This window comes from Chiloscyllium plagiosum, unplaced genomic scaffold (genome assembly GCF_037043375.1).
Source record: "Chiloscyllium plagiosum isolate Xiang-an unplaced genomic scaffold, Cpla_swu_hap1 HiC_scaffold_8, whole genome shotgun sequence".
Taxonomy (NCBI): Eukaryota; Metazoa; Chordata; class Chondrichthyes; order Orectolobiformes; family Hemiscylliidae; genus Chiloscyllium; species Chiloscyllium plagiosum.
This window is the reverse complement of record NW_028270146.1, coordinates 68,821,132-68,845,431: the sequence shown is the minus strand read 5'-3', so window position 1 is coordinate 68,845,431 and position 24,300 is coordinate 68,821,132. Positions and strand designations below refer to the sequence as shown.

Here is a 24,300-nt window from a genome sequence, read left to right as displayed (position 1 = left end):
CACTGTAGGAATTCCATGATTCTATGAGAATTCAGTAAGCGCCAGAGTCAGAGGAATGGAGAGCTCAATAGAGTCTCTAGGGATAGTAGAAGGTTCTGATGTAGGGAAGAGTGAGGCCATAAAGGGATTTAAGCACAGACTAACATATTTGAAATGGAATGAATGAAAATGGAAATGATTGCTGATGGAACACAGTTGTATAACAGGGATCAAAAATAGCTAATGGTACTTGTGGAAGTTGTGGTATAACTCATGATTTAGACTATCACCTGATGAAGGACCGACGCTCTGAAAGCTAGTGTGCTTCCAATTAAACCTGTTGGACTATAACCTGGTGTTGTGTGATTTTTAACATGGTATAACTCAATATTATTAGGAAATTAAAAGTGCATGTAATCAGGTTAACACCGTGATTATGGGGACCTTAAGCTTTCTACATACAAAGCAAACCAAACTTTTCAAAGAAGTATGGAGGACAAGTTCACAGACTGTATACAAGATAGTTTTCAAGATATGTTAAACCAACTGAAAAAATGATCCAACAACAGTGGCCTTTTTGTTGTTAACAAAAGGAATTAATTATATATAGCCTTTGACCAAAGAAAGAGGCTTGTTCTCTTGCCAAAATGACTTGTCAGCCTGAACATTGGGAGGGTTTTAGGATTCAGTTCAAAAGGACCAAGAAACAGCAAAGAAAGAAAAAAAAATCAACAGCAGGAGACATAAACTTGTAAATATTTCCATAGCATATAAAGATGAATAGTTGAGTGCCAGTTGAAATTATAATGCAAAGTATGGAAATGACAGAGACAGTCAACAATGTCCTTTTAAATACCGTCTGAGATGGCCTAATAAGCCACTTAGTTCCACCAAACAGCTATATAATCAAATAGAAATGAAACCTTACAGACCATCTGGCACCTACTTAGGCATCAGAAATGATACCAGCAACTCCAGTCCTGTTGACCCGGTAAAGTCCTCCTCCTTCTCATATCTGAGGCCTGCACCAAAATTGGAAGTACCATCCCACATACTACTCAAGCAACAGGCTGACATGGTTGTACTCACCAAATCAGACTTTATAATGTCCCAGACACCACCATCACGATTCTTGGGTATGTGTTATTCCACAAGCACAAGTTGCAGCACAATGGTACATAGTAGGGAGGGAGCTTCTCTGGAAGTCCTCAACAATGACCTTGGATCCTGAAGTTTCAATTCTTCAGGACAAACATAGACAGGAAACATACTACCAGTTACTACTTAATGCCCCCTGCCCTCCCCTGCTCAACTGTTGAATTAATGCCCCCCAAACTGAACACTAATTGGAAGAAGCACTGAGTGTGGCAAGGCCACAAAATGTGTTCTGGAAGGGATCAGAGCTCTGATGAAGAATCATTCAGACTCAAAACGCTAGTTTGCTCTCTCTCCATGACCCATTGTGATTTCTAGCATTTTTTGTTTTCAGAGGTAAAAATCTCTTCTCCTCATGAATCTACTCATTACTGACGAGAGTCCAGTACAATATAGATAGGAGTGACTACTATCCAACCCTTGTGAAGATGAAACTCTGTCTTCACATTAAGGATACTTGTCACCAGTGACTGGGATTGTCAGACTGACAAAGGAAGCCATGAGGAAAAAGTCAGAGTGTATTCAGGTCAGATTCCTAGAAATAATATGTTGTGGATCCAACCAGGGATCAGGCAATGGATCTGGTGATGTTTAAGGAGGCAAGTTTAATAAACAATGTCCTCAGAAACAGTGACCATAAATGGCAGAATTAACATTCATGAGAGGGAGGAATTTGGGTCAGAAACAACTTTGCTAAGCTTAAATAAGAATGATTACAAAGGAATGAGAGCAGAACTGGCTGGAGGAGATTGGGGAAGGAATTTCGTAGCAAAGGCTGCTGAGGAACAACAGCAGAGTTTTAAAAAATGATTCATGGCTCACAGCAAAGATTGATTTCAGTGAAGAGGAAGAGGGAGATAATTGTTAATCAGGGATATAACATCCAAAAGAAAACAATGTGGCGAAGATTAGTGGTAAACCAGAGGGTTAGGAAAATGGTGAGTACTTCTACCTACAATACGAGAGTATGGCACCACAGGGACATGGTACATATATAATGAGGTGAGTTTGGGAAGTTAGCATGAGAAATCGCGTTAGCACTCATGGAAAGAAATCCTCCGTGAAAGTCAATAAAATTTACATTTATTTACTGGCAAAAATTTGAATTTAAATAGCGGAAAGTTTTGCTTATTTTTACTGCATGCAGTCTGATAATTTAACAACAGTAGAAGAATTGAAAGATAGCCTAACTGGAGAAATAGAGAAAATACTAGAATCTGTTTTTTATGATGCACCCAATAATCGGGGATTAATTCAACAGTCACTTGGATAAGCATTAATTAATTATGGCCCACTAACATGGATTAATTCAAGGCAAATCGTATTCAACTAACTTAATTTGGAGTGTGTGAAAGTGCACAGGGCACATCCAGATAAGTATGTTTAAATATTTAAAAATCAACAAACCAGCAACATGTTTGAAAAGACAGAAGTTGGAGTGGATTTTTCTTTTGACAACAAGGTAATGTCAAATGTTTGGAAGCAGGAACAAGAGTGCTGGAGGTGAAGAAACCATTTATAATGTCAATGAGCTAACAGTGAATCAGGGAGAAGTAAGATCAACTAGGTATCAGATAAATACAATCAATATACTCTGAATATCTTATGCATTTTCATGAGGACAGGCTTGTCCTTTCAAATAAATAAAATAAAACTGTAGAGGTCTACGGTAGCATAGGTGTAAAGAAAAACAAGCAGTTGAGACAATTGTGCATGCCAACTTGTCAGGTCGTTGTTCAAATTTGACATGTAGGAATAGATATTTATGCCTGCAAATATATTGCCATACAAATGCCAAATTAACAGATTCACAGTAACATTGAAAAGGGTTTTGATATGTTTTATTCACTGCCACAAATGTCATGAACAAAACAACATTTGTCAGCATCAATTCCATAAAGACCATATTATTCTTGATTAATACACAAGGAAACAATGCTCATCCAGCCCTCGTTGTCAGATAAGTAGACTTAATGCTCTGCGATGCATGATTGGCCACTGTTAAATATAGGGCCGTGCATTAGTACTCCACATGTACAGCTCTGCAGATGCACATACACAGTGTACACAGTGTGTCAATTTTGAAGTAACAAGTCGATTATTGCCCTACATTATTAAATCTGCAACTGGTCTTCAGAACATGAAGTTTAGATTATGACTTTTAAGTCAAGAAAATTATTAATTTAAGACTCCTACTTAAAGCATGCAGAAACGTGCACATTTACCTTATAACACTTAAATAGAAATAAAGTTATGTGATAGATAATCCCATTTAACCAAGGCTCATGTTTCTTTTTTCTCACTTGAATTTTCATCTTGGGAATATTTGTTAGGAATTCTTCAGAGCAGCATATTGCAATATCCGTCATTTAACAAAATGCTTGAAAGCAACAATGTATGTTTCATCTTACCCTGTGAATAATCTCTCTCAGCATCTTTATATTGTTTTAGAGTGGCATAGAGGTTTGCACGGTTGAAATAAATGTGAGCTGAATAAGGACTAAGTTTAACAGCTTCTTCAAAGTCCTCCAGTGCATCTTGAGCACGCCGAAGCAGAACACGACATATGGCTCGGTTTAGCAAAGCAGATTCATCTCCTGGTTGCAAATTAATTGCCTTAGTGTAGTAGTCATGAGCCTGGAAAACAATTGCATTGAGATCATTAAAACTGATAATTTTTAATTGGCAAAGTGCCTTTCCAGTTAGCACAATGTTTGCATATCTTCAATTATTAATTATGCATCAGATAGTTAAACAGTAAAATAGCATGCTTGACAAAAGAAAATTTGTCGAACATTCCATCATAGCTATAAGGAAACAAATGTGTGAAATATTAAATACCATTGTACATTTATAATGAAATTCCTGATTTATTGTATGCTACACTAATACATCTGAATTCTTTAATAATTTGACACACCAATTTGATAGTTTAATCTCGATTATTTTAAACGCTGAGGATAATTCAGAAAAGGCAATGCTTAAACATATTCATTTTGTTGCTGAAAATGAGTCCCTCCATAAGAATTTATGTAGCTTTTAGCGAAGCAATGGTAAGGTCCTAGGGAGTGTTGCTGAACAAAGAGACCTTGGAGTGCAGGTTCATAGCTCCTTGAAAGTAGAGTTGCAGTAGATAGGATAGTGAAGGAGGAGTTTGGCTTTCCTTTATTGGTCAGAGCATTCAGTGTAGGAGTTGGGAGGTCATGTTGCAGCTTACAGGACATTGGTTAGGGCACTTTTGGATTTTGTGTGAAATTCTGGTCTCCTTCCCTTTCGGAAGGATGTGTGAAACTTGAACGGGTTCAGAGAAGATTTACAAGGATGTTGCCAGGGTTGGAGGATTTGAGCTATATGGAGAGGCTGAATAGGCTGGGGCTGTTTTCCCTGGAGCGTCGAAGGCTGAGGGTTGACCTCATAGAGCTTTATAAAATTATGAGGAGCATGGATAGGATAAATAGACAGTCTTTTCCCTGGGGTGGGGGAGTCCAGAACTAGACAGCATAGTTTTAGGGTGAGAGGGGAAAGATATAAAAGGGATCTAAGGGAAACGTTTTCACACAGAGAGTGGTGCATGTATGGAATAAGCTGCCAGAGGAACTGGTGGAGGCTGGTACAATTGCCACATTTAAAAGGCATCTGGATCGGTATGTGAATAGGAAGGGTTGAGAGGCATATGGGCAAGTGCTGGCAAATGGGACTAGATTAGGTTGGGATATCTGGTCAGCATAGATGAGTTGGACCAAAGATGCTGTACATCTCTATGATTCTATGACTCTAAGTGCGAATGAGTCACATTATGATCTCAACTGACTATCTTAAGTTAGTTGTTAATCTAGCCCTCAACAGACTCAGAATTGCTTACCATGTGCTGTCCATTCGCAACTTCACATCTAACAAAAAAACATTAGTTTGTAGACTGGCCACCACTTGTAGTCTGCCAATTGCGAATAACTGAAGTAATATCTAGCTTGATTTATCTGTCACTGGATTGTATGGCCAATACTCCAGTGCTGAAATTCTTACACAGCAAATGACTTGTTTTACTTTGTGAAGCCCACCTACATATTGCTAACAACATCTCATATTTATTGGACCTTACAAGCCTATTTATAAACATGCTGAAGAATGTCATTGACATTTGCACTGAATCTTGGCAAGATAGATGTGGCACTAGGTCTGAATCTGTTTTAGTTAAACTTATGAGCTTTCAAATTTGAGAAGTCAAATGTATTGCTAATGCTACCATGTATATCCAAAAACATGCGATAGTCATGAGATTCTTTTTAGGTCCAGCCCTTTCTAAGATCTTTGTCAATTTCCATGCGAAACAAATTTTGACACGAGTGCTAACGTCCTACCAGGCAAAAATGAGCACTACAGATGCTGGAGATCAGAGTCAAGAATAGAGTGGTGCTAGAAAAGCACAGCAGGTCAGGCAGCACTGGAGGAGCAGCAAAATTGACGTTTCAGGCAAAAGCCTTTCATCAGGAATGAGGCAGGGAGCCTCTGGGGTGGAGAGATAAATGGGCGGGGGTGGGGCTGGGAAGAAGGTAGCTAAGAGTGCAATAGGTGGATGGAGGTGGCGCTGAAGATAATAAGTCAGAGAGGAGGGTGGAGCGAATAGATGGGAAGGAAGATTGGCAGGAAAGACAGGTCATGAGGATGGTGCTGAGCTGACAGGTCGGAAACCTATTTCTGATATATTAGCGATACATTCACAATTTTGAATTTGCAGTTGTGTGTGAAGATTTTCTTACAGACTTGCACTCATATACATTTTTCACATGAAGCAGTCTAATGCACAACATTTCCTCAACATGCTAATTGAGAAATCTGCCACTGGGCTCGACTTCACTATGCACCACAAGCCTACCTTTACAGGACAATACATACTTTGGGTTTTGTATGGCTCAATAGCTCCAAGATTGGCCTTATCAGCCATTTTACTCATCACACAAACTTGATGTAGAAATAGAATGCATCAAAGCTACCGTTGTGACAATGTTTATCATTTGTTATGTAGGTAGTAAACCATTGGAGCAAATTGTACATGAGGCAATTTTCTATTATTGCTATATTTTTTCTTTTTATACTCTGCTGTGAACACTTCTTCAATGCCAAAAATTTTGTTTCTCTAGTCAAGAGATCAAACTTCCCTTCAATACTGATAAAATAGGAAGTGCAGCTAACAAGAGAAAAACCATTCAAATTCTCTCCCATAAGAACAAGCCCAAGATTGGGACTAGTACAAACCTGATTTTACCAGGGTTCAGAAAATTGGGCTCATTTTAATTGGAGTAATTCTTTCCCCTCAGCATTTCTCATCCTGTGTTTTAAAAACGCTCTAACTTGATTTCTAGACAGGAAACTCTGATTGAAGCGGAACATGTCAATTTAATTGAAATGCCATCAAATTTGAGCAATGTAATTACATTTTTGTTTTAACATAAATTGCATCATACTACTTAATGCTTTGCAAATATAAAATGATCTCCAATCAAAGGTTTTTAAACATTACAGGAATTGTAAGCTTTGAAGTCTGCATTGATGGAAAATAGTTAAATATTCTAGTGTCTCAAGATTTCTTATTGTAAAAGATTCAATCTCAGTAATTGACATTCCACAATAGGTTACACTCTTATTATTTATTTGTGGGATGTGGGCATTGCTGGTTGGTCAGCCTTTACTGCCAGTCCCTAGTTGCCCTTGAGAAGGTGGTGGTAAGGTGCCTTCTGGAACTGCTACAGTCCACATGCTATGGGTATTATTTCAACCACCAGAGAGTTTACCCCCTGATACCGATTGATTCTAGGTGTGCTGGGACTTCTTGATCCCACACTTGGTCAAATGCAGCCTGGCTATCAAGGGCTGTCGCTCTCTTCTCACCTCTGGAATTCAGCTCTTTTGTCCATGTTTGAACTGAGGTTAGGTGAATTGGCCATGCTAAATTGCCCATAGTGTTAGATGCTGGATTAGTGGTGCTGGAAGAGCACATCAGTTCAGGCAGCATCCAAGGAGCAGCGAAATCGACGTTTCAGGCAAAAGCCCTTGCTTTTGCCCGAAAGTCCATTTCGCTGCTCCTCGGATGCTGCCTGAACTGCTGTGCTCTTCCAGCACCACTAATCCAGAATCTAGTTTCCAGCATCTGCAGTCATTGTTTTTATCTCATAGTGTTAGATGCATTAGTCAGGGGTAAATGTAGGGGAATGGGTCTGGGTGGGTTACTCTTCGGAGGGTCGGTGTGGACTTGTTGGACAGAAGGGCCTGTTTCCATTCTGTAGGGAATCTAATCTAATCTAATCAAATAATGAGGTTAGGAGCTGAGTGGCGCTGGCAGAACCCAAACTGAGTGTCACTGAGCAGGTTCTTGCTGAGCAGGTGCTGTTTGATAGCACTGTTGATGACCTCTTCCATCAATTTACTGATGATTGAGAGTCTACTAATTAACTGGGTTGGTTGTCCTACGTTTTATGTCTAGGACATACTGGGGCAGTTTTCCATATTGTCAGGTAGATACAAGTGTTGTAGCTGTACAGGAACAGTTTGATTAGTGGAACGGCAAGTTCTAGAGCAGAAGTCTTCAGTACTCTTGCCTGAATATTGTCAGCACCCGTAGCCTTTGCAGTATCCAGTGGCTCCAATCATTTCTTGATATCATGTGGAGTGAATCAAACTGGCTGAAGACTGGTATCTGTAATGCTGGTGAACACTGGGGTACATCGAGATGGATCATTCATTCAGCATTTCTGGCTGAAGATTGCTGTGAAAGTTTCAGCCTTACCTTTTACACTGATGTGTTGGGCTCTTCCATCATTGAGGATGGGGATATTTGTGGAGTGTCCTCCTCCAGTGAATTGCTTAATCATCCACTACCATTCATGACTGGATGTTGCAGGACTGCAGAGCTTAGAACTGATCTAATGGTTGTGGGATCATTTAGCTATGTCTATCACTACCTGTTTATGTTGTTTGTCATGCAAGTAGTCCTGTTTGGTGGCTTCATCAGGTTGGCACCTCATCTTCCAGTTTTCCTGATGCTGCTTCTAACATGCTATCCTGCACTCTTCATTGAACCAGGGTTGATCCCTGGCTAGATGGAAACGATTGAATGGGGATATGCTGGGCCATACAGATTGTGCTAGAGTATAATTTTGCTGCTGTTGATGGCCCACAAAACCACATGGATGTCCAGGGTTGAGTTGCTAAACCTGTTTGAAGTCTGACCTATTTAGCATGGTGATAGTCCACACAACATGATGAAGGTTATTCTCAATGTGAAGGCTGGACTTCATCTTCAAAAGAACTGTGTAGTGATCACTCTTACTGATACTGTAATGGACAGATGCATCTGCAGTTGGCAGATTGGTAAAGGTGAGGTCAAGTATGTTTTTCATTCTTGTTGGTTCCCTCACTACTTGCCGCAGACCCTTTCTAGCAGCTATGTTCTTTAGGACCCGATCAGCTTGATTAGTAGCACTGCTGCCAAGCCACTCTTGGTGGTGGACATTGAAATTTCCGACCCAGAGTACAAGTAATGATTATAGGGCATTTGTCTGATGACACAAACCAGACTCCCAGCTGATCTTGGTGCAATAATACATTCCTTCCCATCTTCAGAGCTGTGTTTAATCGGGATAAAGAGGGACTCAGATGAAATAGTGGAGTCCTCCCCCCCACCCCGCAATTTCCAAATTCTGTTTCCTCCATATTCAACCCACCCCTCCCCTAAAGAAAAAAACATTAGAACTGGTGAATGAGACATACTGGTATAATTTGTCTTTTCTCCTTCAAAATGGGAAACCAGTATGTTAATTTCTCAGGATTACATTTTTTAAAAAAAAACTATCTTTTCCCCTTGGGGTTGTATTTATTTACCCTAAACAAGCTGCTCACAAATAGTAGCACATATCTTGGGAACAGGTGGGACTTGAACCCAGGACTCAGAGGTAAGGACACTGCCACAAGATCCCCATGCCTCCACTCTTTTATGCTACAGTTGATGTTAACAAGGTGATAGTGGGACCTCCATTCCCCGCAGTGGAAGGAAGTCCCTCCATTTAGTCCTGTCAACCAATCTGACTTACTGCCAATGAGATTTTTTGAAGTATAGTCACTGTTGTAATGTAGCAAGTGCACTCAGCAACCCACTATAATCAGTGGTATGATAATAACTACATTTTTTGTTTTGTATGATGTTGATTGGAAGATAACTATTGTTCAAGACAGTGAGGATAACTCCCCTGCTCTTCTTCATAACAATATCTTGGGGTATTTATATCCAGATAGATGGGTTCTTATCTCTTGTCAGAAACATGGCACCCACAACAGTGCAATGTCCTCTAGATATTGCACAGGAGCGGCCTTTATTTTTACGCTCAAGCCCTGAAATGGGACAGAAGCTTGGAATTTTGTGATTCAGAGGCAGTGGTCCCACCATCTGAGCACAGCTAACCCATCTGATTTCAAATTGAGTTTCCATTACTGCGAAGCAGCTGGGGAACATTACATAAAACAAACTATGTGTCCAAGTGCTATTATCATTCATACACTACATGGTAACTGATTGTGAAGAGCTTCAATTTATTAACAAGGACCAAAATTATACAGCTGTTCCACAAAATTACCTTCAAAATTATACCTTGCAACGTAACATGAAGAAAACCTACTAATTAAGAGAAAATTGGCAATGCTTAATCATTAATCATCTTCATTTCAACTGTTGAAACAAATTATTTATTATATTCAAATTGGGCTCAACAAGGATTATAAAACCTCCATATTAAATGATTACACTTTAATGTTGAGTAGCTCAGGAACATAATGAACATCTTGGGAATTATACTCACAGGGTTATTATGTCATTGAGGCAGACTGTTTGGCCCGTCAAATTTCCAAAGCTCTGTCAAGCAATTCAATCAGTGCCATTCTCCCATATCTATCATCTTAGCCCAGCAAGTTTATTTCTTTTAAGTGCCCATCCAATTTTCTTTTGAAATCATTCATCATTTCAGCTTTCAGCACTTGCATAAGCAATGAGTTCCAAGTCATTACTGATTGCTATATGGAAAATATTCTTTCTTTTTGCTTCCAAAAGATCCTACATTCTTTGTTAACCATGTTATCAGTATGTCCTGTCCCTTGGAAAAACTTTTGTGCATAAAATCCAGATCAGTCTGGATATTCTATGATACATCTCTGAAGTGGTAAGGTTGGAACCCAGACCTCCAGTTCAGAAGTAGGAACATGGTCACTGCACCACAAGACAGCCTCTCTATCCCTACACATTGATTAGAATTGTTTCAATAAGTCTCTAATGCCTCTCCCCATTCTTTCTGCTGAAATGAATATCCTCACAATGCTATGAATTAACTTCCATCAGTCATTTGACATTCAGCTGGCCTGGATATTAAAACAGATGACAATTTTAAAGACATATATAAAATATGCCAAGGTGTCAAAGTTTCTAATACTAAATGATTCATGTTCACTCTTATCCCGGTGAAATTTGATACTTTATTATTAATTGTTTATTGGTTGTAAATTAGCTGCTTACTTTTGGCTTTGAAAATAATTAAGCTTTATAACAATGATTTATTTGCAAGGGACTCCCTAATGATCAACATTTGAAATACAGGTGGACTTTGTTAACTCATCGTTATCTTATCTAAGTAGATGTCATGCTAGGATTTGCTTAAGGTAGGTTGTGCTTCAGTTGTGAACTAAACGGGTAAGATGTTAACAGCAAGTTAATGTATCTTTGCTTTGCTCAGTTATATTCTGAGAGTACCTTAACTTGTTTATATCATTGTATTTTAGTTGTAATCTGTGGGATAAACTAAATCTTTCTACATAATCTTTGGAGATTTTACAAAGCTGTACATGTAAGAGGTATAAATATGTCCTTTTGAATGTAAATTTGTCATAGTTTCTGTCATTGTATCTTCATCAATGTTTTGATATTGTTAAAACATTGTAAACATATTTTTTTAAAAAAACAAACATTTCAAATATGAGTCAGTTAAATAGTTCTGAAATTTGTATGTTGTAAATCCAGATGCTCAATCTGGGAACTGAGCCTGATGTTACTCTTCAATTGGCAGCCTTGTGCAGGTCTCACTTTAAATAGGTTGCACTCAAACATAGTAACAAATATAAATGTGGATTTAAAGCTTAGTGCTCAACTGTTGTAAATGTTGCTGTTATTATGTCTCCAATTCTTGTGCAAAAATTGAAATAAGAAATGTAGTTTGGAATGGATTATTGGTGCAAAGATGATTAGAATTTAATTCGTTGTTTGCAACTTGATAGGCAGTAATTCCACAAGTAAAACCTCCAAATGTAGCATTCTCAAAATGTGGCATCAACCTATGCCTAGGAAATAACAATGCAAATGGGTGACCCTATTGGCTCTGCAGAGTCCTCCTTACTAACGTCCAGACATCAGTACCAAACTTGGGAGTGTGTCTCACAGACTTGTTAAGTAACAGCCTTTGTCTACATCTTATCCCACTGTAGCACAGACCCAGCAGAAGGGGTGGCAGTTAGTGTACAACATAGTCAACATTGACTCTTGATGCCACGAGACTTCATGATATCCAGTCAAACATATGGCAAGAAAACCTCCTTGCTGATGAATCAATACTTATCCATGTTGAACACCACTTGGAAGAAGCAGTGAGGGTGGCAAAGGTTCAGAATATTGTAAAAATGGGAGACTTCGTATTCGTTATCAACAGTGGGTGGATGGGCAGTACCATTACAGACTGAATTAGTCAAGTGCTAAAGGAAAGAACTACCAGATTGAAACTGCAGCATGTGTTGAGGGAAAGCCTCACCATTCTGCCTGCTACTGATCCATCATCTATCTGTGACCATATGGCAGCAGTGACCACTGCACTGTCTGAATGAAGCCAAGCTCTTGTCTTCACACTGAGGATATCCTCCATGTTGTGCGTGCTACCATTGTGCTTAGGGGATTGAGTTTGAACCAGGCATCCAAGAGGTACTGCAGACCATCTGCAGAATCACACTTCAACACAGTCTAAAACTACATACCTAGCATATCTCCCAATCTACAATTATCTGTACCATCAAACCAGGGAATCAATCCTGGTTCAATGCAGTGAGCAAATGAAAATGCCAGGAACAACACCAGACCTACACAAAATGAGGTGTCAACCTGGTGAAGCTACAAAACCAGACTATTTACATGCCAAATAGTATACTGATATACAGAGTTAAGCAATTCCACAACCAATGGATTAGCTATAAGCTCTATGGTCCTGCCATGTTCATATATGAATGGGGGATGGACAATTAAACAATTCACTGGAGGAGGAGGCCCCACAATTATTGCTATCTTCAATTATGGAGAAGGCCAAACATAGCTATGCAAATGAATAAGGCTGAAGCATTTAAAACAATTTGCACTGTGAAATTATACATGGATAACCATCTCAGCCTCTCCCTGAGATTGCCTGCACCACTGATGCCAGTCTTCAACAAATTATTAGGTTCAGTCTATTTGACATCAAGAGCTGGCTGCAAATGATGGGCCCTGACAACATTCCAAATATAGTGGTAAAGACATGCTCTGGACCTTACCGTATCCAGTTCCAGTATATATACAACACGGGCACCTATCTAGCAATTTGGAAAATTGCCCAGATAGACCTTGCACACACAGACAGAACAGGAAATATTAAGCTGGCCAATTACCACCTTGACAGTGCTATCAGCAGCACTGACCTGCTTAATGATGCCTAGTTTGGGTTCTGCCCAGACCATTCTGCTCTTTACCTCATTTATAGCTTGGGTCAAACATGGTCAGAACTCCAGAGGAGAAATGAGAATGACCACCTTTGGCATAAGGGCACATTTGCCTGAGTGTGACAACCAGGATCCCGAGTAAAAATAGAATCGATTATGGAGAAGGCCAATTATGGAATCAGATGGTAAACCCTTTGGTGTCATACAAAAGAAGATAGTTGTAGTCGTTGGAGGCCAATCATCTCAACTCCAGGTTATCTCTGCTTGAGTTCCTCAGGGTAGTGTCCAAGACCTGACCACCTTTACCTGCTTCATCATGATCTCTCCATCATAAGCTCAGAATGGTGATGTTTGCTGATTTTGATTGGTGCTGAACATTGTATATTTGTGACTCCTCTGAATCTGAATCTGTGTCCAAACTTAGGAAGATTTGGAAAATATCCAGACTTCAGCTGACAAATAGTAATACCAAAGCCATGCATATGCTTGGCTATTATCCTTTTCTAACAAGGGAGAATCCAGTCATTGTGTCCTTGATGTTCAATGGCATCACCATTACTGAATCTTCACAATCAACATCCTAGGGTATCCCACTAACCAGAACTGAACTTGACTGGCCATATAGGGGAAAGAAGCATATGTAAGGCTTAGGAAACTGAACTCAGACAAGACTCTTGAGGAATATAAAGGATGCAGGAAAGAACATGAAACAAGAAATTAGGACCGCTAAAAATAGAAAAAGGGCCATGAAATGTCCTTGGTAAATAGTTAAAAATCACACAACACCAGGTTATAGTCCAACAGGTTTATTTGGAAGAACTAGCTTTTGGAGTGCTGTTCCTTCATCAGGTGGTTGTGGAGAATAAGATTGTAAGACACAGAAGTTATAGCAAAAGTTTACAATGTGATGTAACTGAAATTATATATTGAAAAAGAACTGGATTGTTTGTTAAGTCTCTCATCTTTTAGAATGACCATGTTGGTTTCAGTTCTTTCATATGTTAATCGCAAAACTTTTTCTAAAAGTTACATTCTCAACGTGGTGATGGCCTCAACCGGGACCTTGGGTTCACGTCACACTACAGGTGACCCCATTGCACTACACACAAACATACAGACAGATGGACCCCACACACACCCTCTCATAGACTTAAAGCCCTTAACACTCACACTCACACACATATACACACCCTCTCATAGACACCATAACCGCTCTTCCCTTCTCCCCCCCCCCCCCCCCCCCCCCCCACCCCAAACACACACATAGCCACATGCAGACACGTATAAGTTTGTAGGGTTAATTTGTACTTGCAGTAAAATTTGTACATTTTACTTTGCTCAAAAACTGCATGAATCCGTGTAAGATACTGTAAATCCGTTTTTTAGATTAGAATCAGTCTGACCATTGTGGCACAGACAGCCTCACTGGCAGTTAACACCTTCAATACTTTACCTGGGCCAACATGACACCAATTGTTAAAGTGCACTGGAGAACGTAATTTTTTTTTAAAAGTTTTGTGATTTACAAATGAAAGAGCTGAAACCAATGTGGTCATTCTAAAAGATGAGAGACTTAACAAAGTCATTGAGGTAAATAAGTCCCCAGGGTCTGATAGGATCTAGCAAGGGAGGAGATTTCTCCGGCCTTAATAGAGATCTTTGTATCCTTTTTAGCCATAGGCTAGAGAATAGCCAACATTGTTCCTTTGTTTAAGAAGGGCAACAAAGATAATCCAGGAAAATATAGGCTAGTAGGCATTCTATCAGTGGTAGGGAAAGTTTGCAGAAAATTCTTAGGAATAGGATTTACTTGCATTTGGAAAAGAATGGATTTATTCAGGACAGTCAGAATAACTTTTATATGTGTGGAGGCCTTACTTCTCAAATTTGACTGAGTGTTTTGAGGAAGTGACAAAGATGATTGAGGACAGGTCAGTGAATCTTGTCTACATGGACTTTACTAAAGCATTTGACAAGAGCCCTCACAGTAGGCTGGTCCAGAAGATCAAGTCTTATGGGATGAGTTGCTAAGTTGGATATAAAATTGGTTTGAAGACAGGGGATAGTTGTGGAGGTGTGTATTTCTGACTGGAGGTTCGTGACCAGTGGTATTCTGTGTGGATCAGTTCTCCGACCTCTGTTTGTAATGTATATAAATGATTTGGATGAAAATATAGATGGTTTGATTAGTAAATTTGCAGGCGATGTGAAAATTAGTGGATTTGTGGATTGTGAGGAAGGCTGTCAAAGGATATAGCAATACATAGATGAGTTGGAAAGTTGGGTGGAGTTTAATTGGAAGTGTGGGGCGGTGCTTTTTGGAGGGTCAAATGCAAGAGGAAAATACACAGTATATGACTGGACCCTTCAGAGCACTAATATACAGAAGGATCTTAGGATGCATAGCTCCCTGAAAGTCTGTAGCTCCCCAAAGGTGGCAATATAAGTGGATAAGGTGGTAAAGGAGGACTTGCCTTCAGTCAGGGCATTGAATATTAAAGTTGGCAAGTCATGTTGAAGCTATAGAAGACTTTAGTTAGGCTTATTTGGAGCATTGTTAGCCGTTCTAGTCAATACAATATAGGAATAATGTGCAGGCCTTGGAGAGGGTGCAAAAGAGGTTTACCAGGATGTTGCATGGATTGGAGCAGACCAGTTTTAAGGAGGGGTTGATCAAACTTGGATTGTTTTTTCTAGAGTTTCAGAGGCTGAAGGGTGACCTGATTAAAAACATATAAAATTGAGAAGCATGGATAGGATGAATAGTTCTCACAGAAGAAATTTCAAATACAATAGGTTATAGCTTTAAGGTGAAAAGGGCAAAGTTTAAAGGAGATGTGTGAGGCAAGTTTTTTTTTACATAAGAAGGTTGTAGTTGTCTTGAAAGTGCTGCTGGGGAGTTGTAGAAGCAGGCATGACAGCAACATTTAAGATGCATTTAGACAGTTACATGGACAGGCAGAGAATAGAGGAATAAGGACCATGTGCAGGCAGATGAGATTAGTTTAGAATGGCATCCAGGTCAACACAAATAGTGGGCTTAAGAGCCTGCTCCTATGCTGTAATGACAAAAACAAACCAGAGGTAAGGAATCCTGCAGTAGGTATCTCACTTCCTGAACTCCAAAGCCTTTCCACCATCTACAAGTAACAATGGAACACTACCCACTTACTCAGATGAGTGTAGCTCCAACATTGACACCATCCAGGAAAAAGCAGCTCATTTGAGTAGCACCACATACATAAACATTCACTCCATCCACCACTGATGGACAGCAATATGCACCATCTACAAGATGTAGTGAAATTCATCTAGGTACCTTTGACAGCATTTTCCAAACCCACGACCACTACAATCTTCAAGGAGAAGGGCAATAGATGCATGGGAACACCACCACCTGTATGTTCTTCCCCATGCCATCACCATTTCATTTGGAAATATACTATCATTCCTTTATTGTCATTAGGGAGTGAGTGAGTATCAGAATTTGGTCCTAATAGCATTTTTGATTAGATACATCAAATGGACTGCAGCAGTTCAAGGAGGCAGCTCGCCACTAATTTCTCAAGGGCAACTGGGGATAGCCATACACTCAATGGAGGTCATATCACCTGAATGAACAAAAATTAAACTTCTTCTCACAAGAAACTAGTGTACTCCTAAAGGGTTAGAAAGATGGAGTTTGGTTATTTAGATTTTTTTGTGAAAAAATAATTTTGTGAAAAGTTGTTTTTTAGTTCCAACTTTTGGCACTATTTCTGCAGAGTTGTGGAGACAATCAATTCACATATTAACCAGTCAGTGCAAGATGTGATTCATATATGAGGGAAATCCAAATTCAGTTGGACCTTTTTGAATACTGGTATTTTGCAGCAGAAAAGTCTTTAAGTTGCAGTCATAGAGTGACAAATATTTAGATTGAAGACTGGCAAAGGTCTATAGGACTGTGAAGCTACTTAAACCCCTAGCATTTTAAAACTTTTAAAGCTGCCTGTATCCAGTGAGGAGATTTTAAAAAAAACAATCTGATCTAGCAGTTACAATACCTGTTTCTTGACATTATCCTGAAGACGACCATTATGCAATTATTGATGTTTGGTTGCTTTTCAGAACCTACAACAATTCCAACAGTTTGATCCCAACAGATCAAAGGAGATTGTCTGGCTGTTATTGTGAGGTACTGAATAAAACTTTGGTTTCATTGTTTGAAAAGACTTTCATCATTGGTACTGTTTTAATGGAGTGAAGATGATAGGTGGTCTTGTGGAGCAATGGGAACATCTGTATCTCTAGTCCAGAAACTCCAGGTTTAATTCCCGCTCAGATGTATTGGCCATGGAAGGTGTGTTCATGATATGACCCAATAGGTTGTTTGTCAGCCTGTAAATCATATGCCTGATGGTACCTAGTAAGAGCAGCAGAGTTTGCAGTATTTTACCCAAAAGCATGAACCATAGTCAATGGGGTCTGGAAATTCAGGCCCATATGTTTTGCTTCCCTTTTGAAATCAACTCTTTTGTGCTCTGTCCTTAGGGATCAACAGTATGTCTGACGAAGAAATACCTTTTATAAATGTGGAGCTACTGACAACTGGACTTTCATCCTCTGTAAAATGTAGCACGCCTGAATTCTCCTTTGAAAACAGAGATAACTTTGTGGGAAAGAATATAGAGCTATCCAGAATAGAACATGATAGCTTTGAAACACAGAAAATGCTTTATGAATCAGTCTTGTTCAAGTCTGGGATACCAACCATCTCTCCCATATCTAAATTTGTAAACCCCAATGATGAAAGCTTTGAGAAAATTTCTTCAAGTCCTGAGAATACTCAGAAGCTCATGATTATAAACAGTGTCAGTTATAAAACAGGAGCTAAACAATGGAACACAGTTATGTCAAGCAAATCTACATATTCTAAAGGAGCAAATCTCTCAACGATCCTTGAAGAAAGCCATCAAAATATGGCTTTATCAGAAACTGAACAGATTCACAAGTCCGGTATTGCAAATGCCACAGGTGACTCTCCAGTTGAAGAAATTGCTGTTGAAGATGACCAACCAATACCAACATCTCCCAAACTGTTCAGTAAGAAAAGTATTGAGGAAATCATTAAAGACCAATCCAGGCTTCTTTCTCCGAAATCTCCTGCCATTGACCTAAATAATGTTCGGAAATCTATTCGCAAAAAGAGAAAGTATAGGAAGAAAAAAATGCCTATTGAACAGGTATGTTCAGAGTTTTTTTATAAATTGTTCACGCAAGATTTGATTTTGAAATCTAATTTACATACAACAAGATGTGTGGGAGAATTGCTGAACAAATTGACTTTTAGTAACACTTTATTTAAATGTGCTTTTTGATTCCAACATGAAAGTTAATCTAACAGTCTTCATAACTGCTCATCTCAATTCTGCAAATTTACCTTTTTCCAACAAAAAAAGCACAAATTCATAACTGGGCTCAATTTCTCTTCAGGTTTAAATTATTCCAACAATTTGGCTCTGTCTCCAAACCTAAGCCAGTGGAAGGACTTTGAAGTGAACATCAGACAAAATTTCATAATGGAGAAACAAGCATCTTGCATGCTCATCATACAGGCAATAGATACTCTCACTATTGCTAACCAAATAGAATTATTATTCATTGTCTCGCTAAACTTAGTTATGCAACAGCTCTTTTTGCAGAGGCTTTCAAAATTACATGGGACTGAGTGTAAAACATCTCTCCTTACTATCTTCCAGCAAATTCGGATAAAAGAATGGACAATTCGCCAGCTAACCAGCATTGAAGAAGCCACAAAGCATGAACTACTTGTAGAAATTGACTAACTGTGCAGAAGGTGTACATGTTTCAAAAGATATAGCAGATGCATGTTTGTATTTTGTTAAAATGATGAACTCTGCCTGTGCTGCATTTGACCTGAAGATACCTTGTATCAGTTCGGGTTTCCTAAAATGGGAAAGTGTTCTGTTTAATGGTTAATGTCTTTTTTGATATCATGAACATGAGGTTCTGGGAAAAGGCAAAGAATGATATCCAATTGAATTTATTGCATTTACTATACAATTGAATAATACAAGGTCTTCAGCAAAGTATAGTTAGACATTAGAAATTAGTTGTAGTTCAACAGTTAAGAAATTTCCATTGCTCTAAATGATGCAGAACAATTATTACTATTTTTCCTTTTGTGAGACTTAGAAATTGATAAATTAGAATATTCAGCAGCTATTCCTTTTCGAAGTTGTTGTAAGTCCCTTTAAACCTGCAACCTGAATTAAGATTGGTAACCATTTCACAAGATGGGTAAACCCATTTGATGCCTGGTAATTTACAAGGTGGTATTTCAGAGCTGTTCTAACCATCAGATCTTATACAAGTTGCTATAGTGGATTCATACCCATTCAATATGGATTACGCTTCACATATTTGAAAGCTGGACACAAAATAAATGCATGTATGAATAAGAGACGGTTATTAAGAAAAAAATGAGGATGTACGATTTCACTAATTAATCTTACTAACCTTCTTTGCAGCAAAAAATTATTTCCTTCAAACATGCATGCCTATTTTAAATATTGTAATAAACTTTAGTAATTTCACTAATTTAAAAAATGGCAATGCAAGCAATTATCTACTTTGTATAATTTTCCTCACCCACTGCTTTACAATGTACTTTTTCTGATACGGCAGTAAAATTATTCATTCAGAAATACTATAATTGTGTTTTAATCTATACTGAAATCGATTTAAATCTTTATGAACAGTGAAAATAGAGATCAACATTATTCAGCAATTGCAAAGTGGATTTAATACATTGAAGTTTTTTAAATATTGTGGGGGGGGAAAGTGCAGTACCTGTGCAAATTGTCTGTTGCAAAAGTAAAGGTTGGCTGCATTAAAATAAGCCAGTGAATAGGTGGGATCGAGAGATACAGCTTTCTGATAGTCTCTCATAGCATTGGTTAGATCTCCTGTGAACTGGTTGATCACTCCACGGTTTGTAAACAACTTTGCAGATTTACAGATCTGTAAGAAATAAGATATGCTTATTTTACAGTGCTAATTTATTCAGCATGATATTTTTTGTATTAATGATAATTAGTAGTATAGCTACAACACTCAGCAAAATTGGGTGCCCTACATCTTTGAGAAGCAAACCAAATAAGGTCCAATATTTACTAATGGTCAGTAATGAATTAGCTGCCCAAGCCTTTATTTGTGCTTTGATTGGCTAACATGTAGAGCTGAACTGACCCAAGGTTCTATATTCAATTATGCAATACAAAGAAGAAGAAAATTGTTATTGTAACAGTAGTGATGTAAGTGATTAGCACAATTATACAGACTCCTTTCTCCCCTTTATTTTCTAAAAAAGCAAATTTTTCTCCAAGAAACTAAACAGTTAGTTGAAACTGCAGCAACAATACATTAATTCAGAATGAATAAAAACCAATTGCTCCAGATATAAATGTGAAAGAGTAAAAACAACCCGTTTGCTGAAGCAGGAAACTAATTGGATATAAGCAACATCAATACATCAACAGTTACCTTTAGTATTAGGTAATCCCACAGATCATGTCAATGACAAACCAATTAATTTGATTTGCATGCAACAAGAATCTTAATGCGTTCCTGTTTTGTAATATTGCAATAGTATCTTACTCAAAGTCTGTGCATCCTGCTCTATTTTTTTTGAGGAGGTTCTAATCTCCTGGTTTTTGTTTTCTCTTTAATCCCCACACTACCACCTAACAAAGGTAGTGTTTATTTATACCCCAGCACCCATGTTGTGTGTGTATGTGTGCAGGTGTAGGACACATACATTCTGCTCTATATTGCAACCAGTGTTAACCATCCCACCTCTTCTGTGACAGAATTGTTAGAGTAACCTTCTTTGCAGCAAAAATTTATTTCCTTCAAACGTGCATGCCTATTTTAAATATTGTAATAAACTTTAGTAAGTGATACTTTTCCAATTTATATGGTTTACTTCCTGTAGCCCCTAATCTCTGGGCAGCTGTTCTGATTCTTTATTTCTGTCCTATCAAAATTGCAGTAGTATCCCAATGCAGTCTCTGATAATGTATGTGGATACTTGGATTGTTTACATTCTTACACTGCTTTGTGGTGGTGGATCCAACCACACTTGGGCCAACGTGCACAGAGATATCCTCTTTACTGATCAATTAAATAAGTATTAATTAGTTCTGCAGTTAAGACAGACTTAGATTTTTGGGTCTGTGTCTGATGAGAATGGAGGTGTGCACTTGAGAAAAATGACAATGGCATCATGCATCTGGATGTCTCGTGTCCCACACTGACATCTACCTGGCGATGTGGAAGATTGTCCAGGTAAACCTTATGGACAAAGAGCAGGACAGATCCAACCCAACTTATTGTCATCTCAGTATACTCTCCATCATCAGCAAAGAAATGGAAGGGATCGTTGGTGCTATCGGGTAACACTTACAAAGAAATAATATGTTCACTGAGGTTTGGGTTGGTTTGGGTTCCTCCAGGATCACTTAGCTCCTGACTGCCTTGGGCTAAATGCAGAAAAAAGGTCTGGATTCCAGCGATGTGGATAGGAGGCATGCAAATGTGATCATTTAAACGGGACATTAAGGGCTTGTTAAAGGCCCGTCTCAGGTTTGAGTTTTCCATAGGCAGCCTGCACTATCTATTTCAGACCAGGTGTCAAAGCCAGGGTGTTTTAGCTACATCTAAGTATGAGGAAGCCTGCAGCTGGAAATAGGTGCTTTTGCCTCAGAAATCCATGGTGATTGGTAGAAGGAGAGCAGACAGTTGGGCATCAGAAAGTCAGAAGAGGGGCAAGAGATATGAAGAATGGCAAATTATCCCCAGCATGCAATCTAATTTACAGAGGAGAATTGTGTAAGGATGAAGAAAATGGACTCTAAGCAAATGGTGAAGGAAACGGACTCTAAGCAAATGGTCACAAACATCTGTGTCCTTACGAGTGTGAATCTCTGCGGCATCTTGCAAGCAACAGTACACTAATTTTATATATAAAACTGTGCTGCCTCCATCCAACCATCCACCTCCCCCCACCACTGACACAATGGGCAGCACAATGGCTCAATGGTTAGCACTGCTGCCTCACAGTGCCAGGGACACGTGTTCAATTCCAGCGTTGGGCAACTGTCTGTGTGGAGTTTGCACATTCTCCCTGTGTCTGCGTGGGTTTTCTCCAGGTATTCTGGTTTCCTCCCACAATCCAAAGATGTGCAGGTTAGGTGAATTGGCCAAGTTAAATTGCCCATAGTGTTCGGCGATGTGTGTGTTAAGTGCATTATTCAGGGGTAAACGTAGAGTAATAGGTTAGTGGAATGGGTCTGGATGGGTGCTCTTGATCATTGGTGTGGACTTGTTAGGCCTAATGGCCTGTTTCCACACTGTAGGGACTCTATCAATATTCTATGAATATAACCCATGTGACAGACACCCTCTTCACTAAGGCTGGGCAACAAATCAGATTCACAACTGATTGGTCTGAAAGCACTGGGTCAGGTGTAAGAACTGCTCAGATGCTGGCTGCAATACCTTCCTATTAGGAACTCTGCAATTGTGATGATCTGCTCTGCTCTCCATAATGCTCAAGGATGTGAGCCTTACATTGGTGAGGTCATTGAAAAGGACAGCTCACTGGTGGAGGAAAAGAAGGAATGAGGAGAAATGTCTTCACTCAGAGTCCGAGAGAGTCTCCAAAGAGACAGGGTGATTAATTTATGACTCAATAGTGTAAGATTTAGGTTTTTGAGATCTCAAACTGATCTTTGCAGCACCACACCAGTCACAGCCTGCCAACTTGAAAATGCCCAATTTATTCCCATTCTTTATCTAGATATAATATCATCACACTCAATTCCATGAGCTCTTCTGTTATGTGTGACACTTCTATAGAATGTCTTTTGGATATCTAACTATACGACAGCTACTGGTTCCCTTCGATCAACGCTATTCATTACATCCTCAAAAAAGAACTCTTTACTTATTGAACAGGATTTCCCTTACATAAAATCATGCTGACTTATTCTAATTATACTGTGCTTTTCTAAATTTATTTTGTTAAAACTTCCTTAACAGACTCCAACAATTTAATGCAAAATTCCCTTTGAAAAATCATCCTTTTCAAATTGTGCTATATTGGAGATGTGTGTCTTCAAGCAATATTCTTATGTCTACCTTCAATGCAGCATTGATGTCCTGAAATGCTGCAAACGTATTGTTCATTTGTAGATTAATCACTGCTCGACCTTCATAAGCATCATGAAACATTGGATCAATATCAATTGTAATTGTAAACTGATTCCACGCTTTCTGAAATTTTCCCAGAACCTGAAAGGGAAAAGTTTAACTTCATTTAAGGCAATCACCATCTTAAAAATAAAAAAACATTGATTTTCAATTTGTATTTGTTATATATTTGAGTGTTTTGTTTAGAGTTGAGGTATTTTAAAATTGCATTTGCACATGGAAGTGAAATTAGAAATCGTAAGGTGTAACTTCTCATTTTGGAACATCTATAAATGTAAAACAAAGGACAAGCCAGGGAACTATAGACCAGTGAGCCTGACATCGGTGGTGGGCAAGTTATTGGAGGGAATCCTGAGGGACAGGATGCACATGTATTTGGAAAGGCAAGGACTGATTAGGGATTGTCAACATGGCTTTGTGCATAGGAAATCATTTCTCACAAACTTGATTGAGTTTTTTGAAGAATTAACAAAGAGGATTGATAAGGGCAGAGCGGTAGATGTGATCTATATGGACGTCAGTAAGGTGTTCAACAAGGTTCCCCATGGAAGACTGGTCAGCAAGGTTAGATCTTATGGAATACAGGGAGAACTAGCCATTTGGGTACAGAGCTGGCTCAAAGGTAGAAGACAAGAGGTTGGTGGTGGAGGGTTGTTTTTCAGACTGGAGGACTGTGACCATTGGAGTGCCACAAGGATCGGTGCTGGGTCCACTACATTTCGTTATTTATATAAATGATTTGGATGTGAGCATAAGAGATATAGTTAATAAGTTTGCAGATGACACCAAAATTGGAGGTGTAGTGGACAGCGAAGAAGGTTACGTCAGATTACAACAGGATCTTGGTTAGATGGGCCAATGGGCTGAGAAGTGGCAGATGGAGTTTAATTTAGATAAATGCGAGGTGCTGCATTTTGGGAAATCAAATTTTAGCAGGACTTATACACTTAATGGTAAGGTCCTAGGGAGTGTTATTGAACAAAGAAATCTTGGAGTGCTGGTTCATAGCTCCTTGAAACTGGAGCTGCAGGTAGGTAGGATAGTGAAGAAGGGGTTTCGCATGCTTTCCTTTATTGGTCAGAGTATTGAGTACAGGAGTTGGGAGGTCATGTTGTGGCT

General features: G+C 38.9%; 2 protein-coding genes across 4 annotated transcripts in view; one reads left to right on the top strand and one right to left on the bottom strand.

Moving 5' to 3' along the window:
* The window catches only part of LOC122553687 (uncharacterized), a 258,177-nt gene extending 238,511 nt beyond the window's left edge, over window positions 1-19,666 (top strand). For all 3 annotated transcript variants that reach the window (XM_087989944.1, XM_087989943.1, XM_087989942.1), the window contains exons 3-4: window positions 17,437-18,128; window positions 18,645-19,666. In XM_087989944.1, the coding sequence (XP_087846070.1) occupies window positions 17,437-18,128; window positions 18,645-18,731 (779 nt within the window). In that variant the 3' untranslated portion in view covers window positions 18,732-19,666. The remainder of the gene's footprint in view (window positions 1-17,436; window positions 18,129-18,644) is intronic.
* ttc6 (tetratricopeptide repeat domain 6) overlaps window positions 1-24,300 on the bottom strand; it is a 228,555-nt gene that overhangs the window by 9,570 nt on the left and 194,685 nt on the right. Inside the window, exons 28-30 of the mRNA XM_043698490.2 lie at window positions 23,110-23,262; window positions 19,759-19,929; window positions 3,546-3,771 (exon numbers count right to left, since the gene is read on the bottom strand). Of these exons, the coding sequence (XP_043554425.2) occupies window positions 3,546-3,771; window positions 19,759-19,929; window positions 23,110-23,262 (550 nt within the window). The remainder of the gene's footprint in view (window positions 1-3,545; window positions 3,772-19,758; window positions 19,930-23,109; window positions 23,263-24,300) is intronic.